The sequence below is a fragment of the Copadichromis virginalis genome, linkage group LG3 (assembly GCF_057382275.1).
Source record: "Copadichromis virginalis isolate Kocher_CV1m ecotype Utaka linkage group LG3, C_Virginalis_male_GT1.1, whole genome shotgun sequence".
Taxonomy (NCBI): domain Eukaryota; kingdom Metazoa; phylum Chordata; class Actinopteri; order Cichliformes; family Cichlidae; genus Copadichromis; species Copadichromis virginalis.
In genome coordinates, this window is record NC_140620.1 from 7,981,846 (window position 1) to 7,996,968 (window position 15,123).

General features: G+C 46.1%; 2 protein-coding genes across 3 annotated transcripts; both read right to left on the minus strand.

Annotated features, from left to right (window-relative positions):
• Nucleotides 1-1,801: 1,801 nt before the first annotated feature.
• LOC146712554 (myelin-oligodendrocyte glycoprotein-like) lies at nt 1,802-7,617 on the minus strand. Its single transcript, XM_085452237.1, has 4 exons — nt 7,200-7,617; nt 4,698-5,042; nt 4,499-4,612; nt 1,802-3,204 (listed from the first exon to the last, which is right to left on the minus strand). Exons 1-4 carry the CDS (start codon nt 7,234-7,236, stop codon nt 3,146-3,148), a joined length of 555 nt encoding a protein of 184 aa, XP_085308363.1. The 5' UTR covers nt 7,237-7,617; the 3' UTR covers nt 1,802-3,145.
• A 677-nt stretch (nt 7,618-8,294) lies between these two features.
• tfr2 (transferrin receptor 2) lies at nt 8,295-15,123 on the minus strand. Of its 2 annotated transcripts, none has more exons than XM_085452099.1 (18): nt 15,035-15,123; nt 13,972-14,007; nt 13,675-13,891; nt 13,417-13,600; nt 13,018-13,158; nt 12,052-12,160; nt 11,734-11,976; nt 11,514-11,653; nt 11,270-11,445; nt 11,074-11,193; nt 10,874-10,956; nt 10,732-10,795; nt 10,586-10,653; nt 9,458-9,528; nt 9,292-9,376; nt 8,990-9,214; nt 8,774-8,914; nt 8,295-8,692 (listed from the first exon to the last, which is right to left on the minus strand). In XM_085452099.1, the coding sequence occupies exons 2-18, from the start codon at nt 13,990-13,992 to the stop codon at nt 8,438-8,440; spliced, it is 2,343 nt and encodes a 780-aa protein (XP_085308225.1). In that variant the 5' UTR covers nt 13,993-14,007; nt 15,035-15,123; the 3' UTR covers nt 8,295-8,437. The 2 variants fall into 2 exon arrangements, with proteins under 2 accessions (XP_085308225.1, XP_085308226.1); XM_085452100.1 differs by lacking the exon at nt 15,035-15,123 and adding an exon at nt 14,960-14,991.

Consider the following 15,123-nt stretch of genomic DNA (forward strand, 5'->3'; position numbering starts at 1 on the left):
CATCATAATGCGGCTACCCCTTCGGTGCCAGCTGTGGGCTCAAGGCTGGAGCCGAACAACAACTCCCTGATAACGACTGTGTTGAGTCTGTTCCTTCCCATTCCCTACAAGGCCACCTGGGTTGGCTGGTAGACTGTTTACTTAGCCTGGCAGGGTGAAGGACACTGTCCAGCTGAACTCTGGACACACACACACATACACTTACACTGATAAGCACACACTCATACCCCTCCCTTTCCAAACGCCTTCGATGCTTGTTTGAATGGTAGCGCTGTGCAGGGCGGCTGCTGTGTTCGCTTCGGATTACTCCTCAGCCCCCACCCAATCCCGTGGCTTGTCATGTCTTTCACAAAGTTGTGCTGTGGACATTTATGTGCTTTTTGTGCTGTCCTACCATGGAAGCACAGCATGAGTAGAGGTCTCTTTTTTTCCTCTTGTGCTTTCCCACTGTAGTGTACATTTCAGTGTTTTTCGGTAACGCTACTGATCTCCGACTTGTATCCCCATGTAATGTCTGTGTTGTGTGTGTAAGGTCGTGGGGGGGGGGGCATTTCACTGCAGGGCAACCTGCATGTGGCGAATATAGCTTTGATTGATTGACCTCTTCCAGTGTCACTTTGGTTTGGTGGCCTCAGAACTGATTGGTCCGTTTTTACCTGCCCACATGTAGTTTGTTCTCGAAACAACTACAAAAACACAAAGTTGTGACTACAATGATAATAATCAGTTTCAAACATATTTCTGACACACGGGGTAACACTTAAAGACATGAAGGTGATATGATGTTTTTCAGAATCTTCTGGGTCACAGCTATAAACCACTTGTTGATGAAGATTACCAGCCAGTGAAAGTCCTTCAGAATGACTGTGGAGGTCTCCAAGCACTGCTGATCGATTCCTTGGTGATAGTTGGAGTGACCTATGAACCACGCTTACTAATATAATTGTTACCAAGGGCCTGAACAACACTGTAATCATTCAGAGTTCAGCATTGTATTTGCTGGTAAACTGTTCTCAAACTTGTGACACCAAATCAGAGCACAGGGTTTTGTGTTTCTTTTTTTTTTTTTTTTTTTTTTTTTAATCTGTTTCACTTTTTGTACTTTTTATACACAAGTTAGATGTTCCTTCACTAATGTTTGTGTGTGCCCTAATTACAGTGCTCTGGGGTTTGTACAACACATATATATTACATTGTTTTTGGAGAGTAATTCAGCTGTTTTCTGATACAGAACTGATGATGGTTGAAAAGTGCAGCCGACTACACTAACCAAGGAAATTAATTCACACTGCTGCATTTTTAAACTCCGCCCTCCCTGTTACCACACTGAGCATGCTGACACTCTGCTGCCCCCTAGTGCCCATGTGTCTTCACTGTATCTCTGCCCTCCTGATGCTGGCTGTTGTAGAAGCCTTCAGTCCAGCCATAGTGTGACTAAGAAAGTCTCACTGTGCTCACAGTAACAGTCTACTCTCTCCACTCCACATGTTTGCTTGTGTTCTGCCTTAGCATTCATTTCATGCCTGAACTGACAGACTGGAAAGTTTTCACGGATTAAAGTTGGAAACCAGTTTATTCTGGTTGAGAGAACTATTCCTGTGCGTTTTTAGCCTGTGAAACACATCACTGCTGTGTCCCAAATATTATGGAGCCCTGAAAACAAACTGCAGAAATGTATGTAAATAATATTTAATAAAACTTAATTGTGAATGAAAGTTTCTCCTGCTCTGATTGGAGGTTCTGAGCACAGACGGGTGTCTGTGATGTTTGTGTGCACAAATCAAACTGACTCTGCTTTTCATTCAAAGTCTTTATTAAAAAGCTGCTCACAGACACACTAAACCAAATGCTTATTACAGTGGTTGACTGGTCAGCTCTCCTGACCTGAACCCCACAGAGAATCTGTTATTATGAAGCTGAAGATGAGAAACAGCTCAGACACCATCATTTTCCTCAAATACGTCCAATGGACGAATTGAAAAGCAGAATTCATGAGCACATTGCTTCATCTTTACATGAAACCAGACAGTAAAGTGAGCGGTCCACACACAGAGTCAACGTCTACTTTCTGTCAGTAAACCCTCACAGATAGATAAACAAATGTTCTGAATGCACTGTGACTAAAATACAATGAGGTTACATCTCCTGTTACACTGTTTTTGATTTCATGTGTAGTTTGTGCATTGTGTTTAGCTCCCCTGTGACTTATTAGTTTGATCCTGTTGACCTGTGTCTCATTTTCCTCTCAATTCTTTGTCAGGTTGTCTGCTGTAGTTTGGATTTTTGATATTCAGTTTTCAAACCTTTGTTGTGGATTTGCTGCTGCATACATACATCCTTGGGACCACTTCCTTTTTAATCATGAAAGCATATTCTTCTTTTCTGTGGTTTTGTTAAAAATCAAAAAGCTGATCTGGTCTGAAGCGCTGATGGTTCCTGACAGTCTGCAGCTTTTGTCTGAGGAACAACACACTCTGCATCGTCGTCATTATGAGGTTATAATGTTAGAGAAACATCTGGGTCCTGTTCCAGACAGCAGGTGCAATAACTCTGAGCTTTCTATCTCACAGTCACCTCCTCCTGAACAATCATTTCTTTGGAAAATGGCATCAACATTCCCAGACTATCACTTAGACCTCAGTGAGATGACCCAGGCCTAAACTTTCTGATGAGCATCAATAACAGATCCTGTGACATGATTTAGTAAACAGCTGTATTCTTGTATCACACTAAAAACAGAGCACATATTTTCCTTGTGAAGTGTCCACACAGTGTCAGCCTGGTGTGAATGTTTGAATGAATCTTAACTGTCAGACTGGTGAACAAGCTTCCTCTCACACTCTGTACTCTGTGCTTCATCTCATTCTGCAGACATAACATTACAGGGAACCTTCCATGTGGAAACATGTTCCAGGTAGAACATCTCACTGAGGCTTATTCGTTAGCTGTTAGTAAAGGAAGAACAAACATCTTCAAGCTCGTGTTCTCAGAGCATCACTGAGCTTCACTGAGCAGCAGAAACATACATGATCTTGTCAGAGTGGAGGTGTGAGCTTCACGTCTTCTCCTCACTCATCAGCTCCTCGTTCTTCATTCGGACTAACAGACCCCTCAAACTCTTCGATTTCTCACCGAAGGAAAGGAGTCATCTTTGTCCAAATGGCCAGCGAAGCCCTGTCTGCCTTGGGTTACTGACGAGTTGAGCTGATGAAGACAAACACATAACGTCACATGACCCAGTCACACATGTCACATGATTTAAAGATTAGAGATGTCATCAGAGAGAGAGATGAAGAAGAAAGTCTTTAAGAGCCATCAGCTACCAGCTTCAAACTTTACGATTATTCAGAGCAATATCTAATACTAGTGACAGCACAAATTCCACTGTGTCTCACACACTGTCCAATATTACGAATGAACTAACCCTGGATTATTGTACCTCAGTAGATATATGCAGCTGTCCCTGGTAAATGCAACATGTGCTTGTGACGCCTGATGAAGGCTCTAAGGTCCCTGTTGATACAGCTCTAAGTACTCTAGGATCCCTGTTTGGGTTCTTTCTGTTTGCCATTCACTCGTTACTCCCTTGTGTATATTAGCCCTGTGTTTTCCTTTGTCACGTCGTACCTCCTTATGTGCTGTAAGCATCTCTTTGTTTCTGGTTTCAGTTTTAGTTCTGTGTTTCATACTCAAGGTTTTGGTTTGTTTTTCTGTGAGTTTATGTTATGATGGATGTTTTTCCAGCAAATAAAGCTGCCATTCTAAGTTTTTTTTGTGCACGAGTGTCTGGATTTGGGTCCACATGCAGGCTGCATAACCTCACATGACAATCTTAGCCTCTATGATGTCTGACAGGAGCTTCCATGTGGTACTGAGGCAGGTTATCATCTTGTAGTTGGGTGGGACCGGTCCCTTCAGGGGATCCTTGGGGATCAGGACTGTCCAGCCTTCAGTCAGTTATTCCAGGTGTGTCTCATCCATTAGCGGCTGGTTCATTTGTCCTGCCAGACAATCATGGAGTGCGGTCAGCTTCTTTAACCTGTAGGTATGGATCATACTGGGGAGCAGTGCTGTCCACTGCTTCAGCAGGTGTCGTTACCTGTGGAGCAGAAATGAGCAGCTCCGCCCGAAAAAGTTGTTCTAATGTTACTTGGTGTAACTCTTCACATGCTTTTCCACCTTCTTCTTTTTATGTATTTACCTGTGGAAGTTCTTTCTAATGAATTTCCCTCTCAGCTACATCAGGCCCGATTACAGAAGCAGCAGATTTACAGTTTCATGTCTCCGTTGATTGTGTCAGTGATTAACACAGGTGGGTGATGACAAGCAGATCTCACTACCTTCAGAGGTAATGCTTGGAAGAAACGTGAAGGAAGAAGGAACTAAAACATCACCGATTAAGTTCAGCAGAATTTCTTTACTGCACCAAACAGGAGGGTGAAGCCACTGAATCTCAGCTCACTGTAAACCGTGCACACTTTATAACACACTGACGTACCTTCTACAGTTTTAAGCCTTTTATGTTCACAATACAGGATGACGCCAAAGGCAACAATCAGGACAACCAGGAGAAGCAGGGCAACTGCGAGGACTCTGGGCCAGAGTGGAGGTTCTGTAATCAACACAAACAACCACACCATCATCGAACATGATTCACATCAGAGTTCACTTCTGCTCTGACTGTTCACAGCACTGACCTTTGACCCTCAGGTATACTTCTGTCCGCCTCAGATCTCGTCCATACTTCCGGGTGGTGCAGGTGTAGGTTCCACTGTCAGAGACTGTAGGGTTCCTCAGAGTGAGGCTGAGGTCTCCAGTCTGCAGAGCGTCGGCTCTCATTGATGTTCGGTTGGAGTAATGATGGTTTTGTTCTTTCAGCTCATCTCCGCTCTGCAGACGCACGTGGACTGTTGGCTTCTTGAACTCATCACGGTCCCACACTGCTGCTGTGGTGTCGCTGGAAACATCCTTTGCTACCTGACAGGGCAGCAGGACAGAATCCACCCCCTCATACACCTCCACACCTGAGGCATGCTGAGAAACTGAGGAGAGAAACATGAAACGGGTGATTCCACAAAGTTGAATCTGTTCTTCAGTGGGAGACTTCTTCAGTCTCAGCTGACTGCAGGTTTCTCAAACCTTATAAACAGTACATTTGCACAATAACTGAAACCTGCCCACGGAATGAACAATAGGCAGGGAGGTCAGTTCCTTCATCATTAAAATGCATATTGTCATGACCACTGATCAGATAACCATTGGGTGTGCCATGGGTTCCCCAGTTCACGCACTGTGGGCAATTTGTACATGGAAGAAGTGGAAAAGAGGGCTTAGCTAATCTACCCTGGAACACCACCAAGCCATTGGTTCAGATATGTGGATGACACCTGGGTGAAAATCAAATCTCAAGACGTACCGCATTTCACGGATCACATTAACTCGGTGGACCGACACATCAAATTCACCAGGGAGGATATGAAAAGAGGCAGGTTAGCCTTCTTAGACTGTGAGATTTCCATCAGTAATGGGGGACATCTAAAAGCTGACGTGTACCGTAAACCTACACATACAGATCAGTATTTAAGGTTTGACTCTCATCATCCACTGGAGCACAAACTGGGTGTCATCAGGATGCTACAAGCAAAAATTTCTGGCACAACTTCACCTACTTCCAAGGTGCATGAAGAGGGTGAAAAAGATCACAATACAGAAACTCCAGCAACACTTGAAGGTAAGACCAACGCTTTTCGGCTTGTGGCCTTCATCAGGGTCCTCATCAGCATGCTAACCCACAGAGCGAACACCATCCCCACAGACACAACGGCCAGGGAAGGACAAGAACATCACGTCAGGAGGACCCTGAGTAAATGTGGTTATCCCAGCTGGACTTTTGTCAAAGCTGGAAAGACACCTAAAGAAAGCTCCAGCTGATCCAGGAGAGAAGGACAACCGCTGCCTAAAAGAAAACCTGTAGTGATCCCATATGTGTCAGGAGTATTGGAGAAGTTGAGACGCATTTTTTCTAACACCGGGTCTCTGTGGCTTTTAAACCCCAAAACACGCTGGACAAAAACTGGTCCAGCCCAAGGATCGGGTCCCCGACACAAACAGAGTAACATATTGTACGCTGTTAAGTGCAGGAGGATTGGCAGGATTTATACATCGGGGGAACCAAACAACCTCTGGCGAAGCCAATGACACAACACAGCAGAGCCGCCTCGTCAGGCCAGGACTCTGCAGTCTGTTCACACCTACAGGCCAGTGGACACTTTCAATGTTGAGGATGTAACATCCTGGACAGGGAGGGACGCTGGTTTGAGGGCGGAGTCAAGGAGGCCATTTACGTGAAAAGGGAAAGACCATCTCTGAATGGAGGAGGGGCCTAAGGGTCCATCTGCCACCATCTTACATGCTGTGATTGCAGCCATTCCCCAACTCTCTGTGAATGGGACTCATGGCCATTGATCAGTGGCTGTTGATCTGATTGGTATCATCAGTGAGACTCATAGACCTGTCTTTCCCACAGATGCAGGACAAAGAAGCTCTGTGCGAGTCAGCAGTGGGTGGAGAGCAGAGCTCCAGAGGGTGGAGGCCTCACAGAGCACACATTCATCCAGCAGGACAGAACAAAGCTCCACACAAACTGCACTCATTGTTGTGTTCATAGAGAGAAATGTCTCCATTCACAGCAGAACAGGCGCTCACTGACACGCGCCCAACCATCAGCACAGGTGGGCGGGACTTAATCATGTGTCTCAACATGTGTGCACACAGATGATGATGACCATAATTGCCTACACAAGAATCGACTCCCACAGATCATCTTGCCGTCTAACACGTGTCATGTGACCTCAGTCTGTCCTCAGATGACTGTCCCAAAGTTAAGTTCATCCTCAAGAGCGACGAACAATAATAACATCAAAAATAAGTAGAATAAAAACATAAAGTTCTCCACTCTAAACTGATTCCAGACCGACCGCTCAGATCTGCAGCCATTACACTCAGCAGACCTCTTCTTCTAACATGCACAAACACACATTTGCACACACACATGCACCTACACAAAACATAAACATGCAAAAGCACACAGACATACAAACATGTGCACACACGAAAGAAGAAAATTTCAACAAACTCTGAACATAGTCATTGCAGAATAATAAGTCTTGACACCACTGTGTGTGTGTGTGTGTTCCTACCATGCAGGAGGACCACAAACAGCAGCCTCAGCTTCATTCTCAGAGTCCAGTTAAAGAGTGTTTGTGTGACCCAGCTGATCCTCCTCCCAGTTCCCTGGTCTCATCATTCAGAGAGGCAGGACAGGAAGTGGAATGCAGGAAAGCATGGACCACCACCCATATTACAGTGAACCCCAGAATAGTGAAAGGGCTGAACTGCACAGCACGACTGGGTCCAGTCTGACACAAAGCACCGCTAAACATGCTGCACAGGGGCAGAGAGGTGGAGGGCATACACGCTCTTTACCATAGGAAGGGTGGAGATAAGCCTCACTGTACCTGTAACACATGTTAGCATGGTGTTTGTTCAGAGCTCTGGTGGGAGCCCGACACTCTGATGAGCTCTGTGGTTTGATCCATTAATGAAGCTGTGATGTTGTCTAATTTGTAACCAGCATAATATAAAATAAAATGAACCTGAGCATCATAAACCTGAAACTGCAGTCAGAGATCCTGCTGGGAGTCATCACTGCAGAGGTTATCAGCTGTCTCTGTTCCACTCAACAGACCATAAACTGTGTTCACTTATATATTGAAGTAACAACAGTTGTGTAGCAGTTTTGATCTCTACCAGATTCATAGTTCAACATATTTCAGCTCTGTGTGTCACACTTCAGTTATCTGATTTAACTTCCTCGCCTTCATTACGTCACCCACCACTGTTGCATGCACTCTACAGCAGCAGGATATCCGCGTGCTTTAAAACCTGATAGAACATCACTAGAATCAATAGATGGAGACTGATTTGTGTCCAGCTGAACTGCTGCCACTTTGATTTCTTTCATTCGTAGCACTGTCTGTGTAGCCAGCAGTGACCATGCTGAAAGCTACCACCAGAGGGCGCCATAACTGCTGTGGATTTACTATCATGGTACCTGTTAAAGTTGGTCTGAACTTATAAAACAGCAGCTGCCAGTCTCTGAGCCACATGCATCAACCAATGGGCACGAAGAATACCACTGATATGAGCTAGACAGCTGGTGATGATGATAATGATGATGTCACTGATGTTAACTTCCTGTTTGGGAGGTGAAAGGAAAGATAAAGAATCTCATCGTCTGTAAAACACTTTAATGGAAGTGAAATCAGTGAAAGGATTGATGAACAATCATTGACCTGAATGTCTGCACTGCAAACTCATATCTGCACATAAATAGATACTGATCGATAATTAATAATCAATCACTCTGGAGCAGGCCTCAGTGGGTGAAGCGGTGCATGTTGTGGATGCTCCACACGTCTCCATTCAGAGCGTTGGCGGCGCCCTGCAGCGTCCACGTGAACAGCGCCAGCTGCCGTCTGAAGCTGCTCTCGTCGAAGCGTCCGGGGTCAGAGGTGAGCAGGCCCAAGTGCTCAGTGAGCGCACTCAGAGTATGGTTGCCGCGGCCGTGGATCACATGACGGAATGGCGTCTCAACTGCAGACACGTACTGAGACAGGAAGTAGTACTCCACCTGCAGGACACACATGAGAAGACGTGCAGGGCTCGTGTCTCCACGATTCAGCTGTTCCAGTACTGTTTGCAGCACTCGTACCTTCATGATGCGAGTGTTGTAGAAGCGTGTTATGGTGGGCTCGTGCAGGTCGCTGTAGTCGATGGCTCTCTGCAGCGTCTCTGCCGCTCGGCTGTAATCTCCTCGAGCGCTGAAGACCCACTGAGGAGACAAACCTCTGGACTGGACACACACACAGAGGTCACATGAGAGCGACAGGTTCAAACATGTGTAGAAACACTCACACAGGTGAGCTACCTGCAGCTCAGCAGAGTGTTTGTTGAGCTGAGCACTGAACTGCAGCACTGTCTGGGCGTAGGAAGTGATGCGCAGCGGCAGGATGTGGTCGTGGGCCAATCGCAGCACCATTTCCCCCACCAGCTCCCCTAAGCTCCGCCCCGTGACCCCCAGACGACCCCCCAGCACCTCCTGCAGGCGTGAGACACTGTCCAATGGCGTGTTGATGAATGGATATGCTCGCTCCTGAACATGTGACACGGATAACATGACATCATGTACCATGACAGTGAGTATGTATGATGTTGGCGTGTAACGTGTACCTCTGTGAATCTGAGCTCCATGGCTGGAACTCCTGCAAACGCCGTGAAGCTGAAAGCGCCGCTGTTCAGATACAGTGGCTTCGTACTGAGGAGACAGCAGCAGCTCAGTCAGGCGTCATCACAGTAACGTGTGTGTGTGTGTGTGTGTGTGTGTGTGTGTCCTCACATCCTCCAGCTACCTCCATCTCTCTCCGCCTGGCTGTAGATGCTCTGACCTGCATGTTTGGGATGCTCCACCTGGAACACATGAAGGCCCACTCATGCACAGCATCATGTGGTTTGGTAATCAATTGATAGTTCCGGTTAACCCTTTATTTACCACAGCCTGTACATACTTATAGTTATAGCATATTCATAACATCTTCATACCATGTACATTCTAACATACCTATAATAGATCCATATAATGTAATATATCTATATTATTGCCAAAGCACTTCTGGATGGATGCAAACAGCATTTCGTTGACTTGTACTTGTGACATGTGCAATGACAATAAAGGTAAATTCTATTCTGTTCTATTCAACTGATGGGCCCAAGCAGTCTTTAAATGAGTGTGACTCTATTTCTGTTTGAGAAGATGAGGTTTATGGGAATATTTAGTGTATCATGGTAGCACAAGGCCTAATGTACACGTCACATGACCCTACTCTTCAACCATTATGGGCTAGAGAAAAAATTAAAACGTTTTCTGAAACATGAGGATGATTTATTTTTCATTTAACAGCCAAAGTTAGAAAATAATCCCAGGCTTGCATGATTCTTGGTTGATAAATGGTTAAGAGAGGCTGGAAAATAAGGCCTTTGTCTGTCCAGTAATTTAGTCTTTCAAAGGCAATGGCACAGACAGTCCAGACTCACCTTTGTGAATAAAAGCTATTTGTAGATACATTTAATTGTAGTGTGGTCACAGATTCATGCTTTTACTGTTACATGATTGGGGCTTGTCTGGGATCGTTCCCAACTAAAAACAATAATCTCAACCGTGCATACATAGATGATCCAACAATTATACTTCAGCCACACAAAATGGACAGAAGAACTAAATCTTGGGGTTCAATTCATATATTATATTAAAACCTTGGTATTTTTAAAGTGTTTATTGCAAATGAGTGTGTCATCGCCATAGCATGCACACAAAGGTCAGCTGTTGTCCATGTATAGATCCCTGAGGGACTCCGGGTCCAGAAAAATGGGATCAACATTATTTTTTTTTAATAAATGTGTGAGGGCGATGAGCTCCATCCAGCTGTGTGACCACAGTATTAATGCATCACAGATGTATCACACACACCTGTCTGATGGCAGCGTCCAGCAGGTCAACCAGGAGAGGACTGGTGTAAGCTGACAGGACCTCATCACCTGATGAGAAGGACAACATAAGACACCGTGTTTGGTTAGCAAAGAAAATGCTTTCTGATTGGCTTCAAGCTCTGTTACCCATGACTGCCTGGTCCAGACTGAAGTAGGCCACAGCCTTCAGGTGAAGCATGGACAGATAACCCTGTCAAAGGTCCAAGGTCAGGCAGTTATTTTGATAAACTGTTAAATTTGGTTTGGTTTGTATTTTCTGTGACTGAACCTCAAGCCATTCGGTTGCTCCAACATTCCCAAAGTCTCCAGCATCCCAGCTGACAAACAACAAGCTGCGTCTTGGACTGAAACCTGTAAACGAATCCATCAGTTCAGACAAATAAGAGGAATCAACACACCAAAGTAATGCCAGCATCATTTCAGCTCCCACCACCACAGTAAGCACACATGCATCCAGGCGAGTCTTACCCTTCTTCACCATGGCTGAAAAGGTTCGAGCCAGCTCCAGCAGGATCGCAGTTCCAACTCCGGACTTCACGGCTCCCGGACCCAGACAGTCCCTCTGAGCTCCCAGTATGATGTACTGGTCTGACAGGGAGGGAGATACTGAGGTTTACCACTGTGGCACATTCACCTGTCTGTGTTTGTAGTCAGCAGAACGTACCTGGCTCCACTCTGCCTTCCAGTGATGAGAAGATGTTGTTGAGCAGGATCGGCTTCATCACGTTCTGAACCGACATCTGGACTCTGCGTCCGTTACTGAACTCGGGACCGACAACGCAGCGCACGTACGGCAGCCGACCCTGCCAGGGCCGAGGACAGGACGGACCTGTCAGCTGGCTGAGACACAGAACAGCACTGTGAGTCACACTCACACCTGGGCAGGTTACCTGAGGGGTGGGGCTTACCTAAGCAGCTTGGAGGCCACAGTGGCAGTAATTGGCAGGGCTGGAATGAGTGGCAGACCGGAGGACTGAATGGGCGGGAACTGAGTGTGATTGAAGGAGGGAAAGCCAGGGGTGAAGGGGTCCCCTGACCCTAGGTGGACCTGTGATTGGACAACAGAAGGGAGATGAGGATGCTTATTGGCCAGGAGACGTGGATAATGTTTGTTTGTGTGTGTGTTACATGTTCAGACACAGCAGTGTGTGTGTTCAGGCCAAGGCGGCGAGGGTCCTGCGGCACATCAGCAGGGTCAGGGTAGATCAAAGCTCCACTCGCCCCGTTCTTCTCAGCCAACCAGACCTTCTCCGCAAAACTGACCCCGCCCCCAACACGCATCACCACCACACAGCCAGCCACAGACACGTCCTCACGTTTCAGCCATTTAAAATCCTCCGGTCGGCCATAGTTGGCATAGACCACACCCCCCTGCAAAGAGACATACATCAATAACTGGGACTTTGGTTACCATGGTGACAGATACTTCCTTTCTGGTTGGCTCACTGTGGCATTTCCTGTGGAGCTGTACGGGCAGTAGTCAGAAGGGTTGAGAGGAATCTCTTCTGAGACCCGACCTGCAGAGTCCACCAAGCTCAGAGAGCTCCTCTGAGACCTGCACACAAATAAATGAATGTAGCACCCTCTGGTGGTCAAATTAGAGCACTGCTGAAATGTTAAATAGCTCTTTATATTGAGCTGTGTGTAAATGTGGGTTTGGTTTCTGTCTTTAAATCCAGCCGTTAATCCTTTTCTGCTGTTCTCACTGTTATTACAGAGTCATTCTCATTTGTTCTGATCAAGTCACTGCTTTGGAAACATTTCAGAAGTGATTTCATTAAAAACATATGAGGATCCTGTCTCAGAGTGATACTGAAAAGCTAGTTCATGCATTTATTACTTCCAAGCTGGACTATTGTGATTCATTATTATCAGGATGTCCTAAAAAGTCCTGAAAAGCCTTCAGTTAATCCAAAATGCTGCAGCAAGAGTCCTGACAGGGACTAGAAAGAGAGAGCAGATTTCTCCTGTTTTGGCTTCCCTTCATTGGCTTCCTGTTAAATCCAGAATTGAATTCAAAATCCTGCTCCTCACATACAAGGTCTTAAATAATCAGGCCCCATCTTATCTTAATGAGCTTTTTATAAAAGCTCATTAAGATAAGATGGGGCCTGACCGTCACCCAGTAACTACGGTGCAGGAAAAATAAAGGGTTTTTTGTTAAAGTTTTAATTCAGCTGGTCCTGGATCAGCTGGTTCCAAATCAGCTCCAGAGCCTGACCACATGTTCAAAGCAATGGTTCTTTCAATAAGTGAAAGAACCAGGATGTGCTGGGACTTTACTCGCGCTGAGCTTCAACCAGCTGCATCCATTTAAGACCCAAAAGTATCCTGATGTGACATGTTAAGTGTATGATAGGTTATTTTGTTGCTGGTCTGTCCTGAATGTGGGGGAGCTTCTCTGACTCTTACCTGTCGGGGAACTGCAGCGTGGCGTATAGCGACTCGGTCCAGGTGTGGTCCATCTGCAGGTCTCTGAAGCGCTGCAGGATCTCTGAGGCCAGAGAGGTACCCTCCGAGGAGCCTGGAGGATGAGCTGCCCGGCTCACGCGACTGATCACACATACATACAGAAGTTATTAAATAGGACCCGACTAAATTCTTTCATCGTTAATAAAATAATAACGTTGCTGCTCTACCAGGTGTAACAATCAAGTTTAACATCCATGAAAATGGAATTTATTAAGTTTAACAGAGTTAGAAGTTAGCAGGAAGTTAGCTCGCTAGTTTCAGAATCAGAATACTTCATTGATCTGTTCTTGTTTTGCCTTATAATCTGGTGCCTTTATGGTCCATGGTGGCGAGCATTACCTGACTGTGTTGTGGATGTCTTCATCCTGTAGCAGCTTCCTCATCATCAATCTTAGCTCTCCCAAGTAAAGCCCCGCCCCTCCTTCTGAAGGAGCTTTAGCCCCACCCAGCTGCTGCTCATGCCCCTGCTCTGCTTGGGAGCAGTGGTACCGCCCACTGAAGATCCCATAAGCCAATAGGAACGCTGGAAGGGAGAAGCAATGCCGGCTTTAGTCACATGATGAGACTAATCGGTTAAAATGATTGGCATCTGTTTACCAGCGGTGAACACGATGACTCCGCCCACACACAACAGCACACAGCATCGCCGGTCTCCATGACGATACCTCATCACCAGAGCTGTGAGGTCACTGAAAGGTCCCGCCTCCTCCTCGTCTTCTGATATCGCCAGCCTCAGCTCCGCCCGCTGAGCACCTCCCACCTCCTCTTCTTCATTATCATCAGACACTGAGTGGTGGACGGACATCAAGGAAGCCTCCAGAGAGAAAGATATAACCATGGTAACAGGGGAAAGGAGGCGGAGCTTGTCTCACCTGTGTTTCACGTGTGTCTCACCTGTGTCAGGTGGGTAGTCATGGTAACAATGCAGCTCTGCAGGCACAAAACACAGGGACAATCTCAACAACGGGAAAATATATACCTTCATTGTCTCAGGAGATTAGAAACAACCTCACATCCTCCAGACGCTTTTAAGGTGTCTGGGAAGGGATCTCAAAACCTAAATTTGGGACTGAGAGGTGAAACGTCTTCAAGCAACTTAAAGAAGTCCAAATGCTTTTCTTTCCAAGATCCTTAGACTATGATGACCTGGATGACTGAGAACCTTCAGACATACAGCATACATTCAGCTGCGAGGTGAGTCTGTGTTTCTGAGCTCCAGTAATCAGTGCATGAAGTGAAGTCTGATGAGCAGCAGTCTGAGGGGTGTTTGGGCCCGGCTGCGCTCCACAGACACACACTAACTGAAACACCTGTAAGACTAGTCTTCATCCTTTAATTATTCTGAGCTCTTCTGTTTCTATTTTTCAGTTTGTCCTGTTCAGCTGATCAGAACTGTGGCTAAGAAGAAAGTAACAACGATCAGAAACTTGCAGCCCTGAAAAGTGTACCTTTGAACTTTTTGGGTATGAAATGTGATCATTTGATTTGTTAATTTTTGTTTTGTTCTAACAGTTTTTACAAAGTTCAGTTTACAGAACTGAAGATTTTCACCAGTCCAAAATGTCTCTGTATGTGTAGCTTTGCTACGACTCGGCAGGTTTGAGTTTTCTCTCTGCTTGTAAGTGCTCTCAGGTGAGGTTGCTGGGCTGAGCCGTCCTTCACACGCCTGGTTCGAGTAGCAGCACCGTTCTCTGCAGATCACCCTCAGCAGTGTGGAGACTGTACTCACCTGCTCCCCCCCAAGCCTTTAACTTGGCAACACAGAAAATAACGCTTGCTGTCCACTCAGCTATTTGACCCTCTCTCTCCTCTCTTACAGAGCTCTCTGTGCACCATGCTAAGGCAGCTTCATAACCTTATTCATCTGACCTAAGCCCCTCACCAGCAGTGAGTGACGGCACCACAGGATCTGAACCTGATGGGGTCGGCAGCACACACACACACAGGAGATTCTCACCTTCACCTCCGACTCTCTGTTTGGACTCCGGCTGCTCTCAGTTCAGGATCCAGAGCTTCATCATGGGTCAGGATGAGCTCGGGTTTTGT

Excerpts from the sequence above, each read along its gene's own strand:
- LOC146712554 (XM_085452237.1), bottom strand. The coding sequence starts at position 7,236 with ATGAAGCTGAGGCTGCTGTTTGTGGTCCTCCTGCATG. Across the intron at positions 4,613-4,697 it reads AGTATACCTGAGGGTCAAAG|AACCTCCACTCTGGCCCAGA; the intron begins GTCAGTGCTGTG and ends TGTTGATTACAG. Across the intron at positions 3,205-4,498 it reads AAGGCTTAAAACTGTAGAAG|CTCAACTCGTCAGTAACCCA; the intron begins GTACGTCAGTGT and ends TGTCTTCATCAG.
- tfr2 (XM_085452099.1), bottom strand. The coding sequence starts at position 13,992 with ATGACTACCCACCTGACACAG. Across the intron at positions 11,654-11,733 it reads ACACTGCTGTGTCTGAACAT|GTCCACCTAGGGTCAGGGGA; the intron begins GTAACACACACA and ends GTCCAATCACAG. Across the intron at positions 8,693-8,773 it reads ACAACACTCGCATCATGAAG|GTGGAGTACTACTTCCTGTC; the intron begins GTACGAGTGCTG and ends TGTGTCCTGCAG.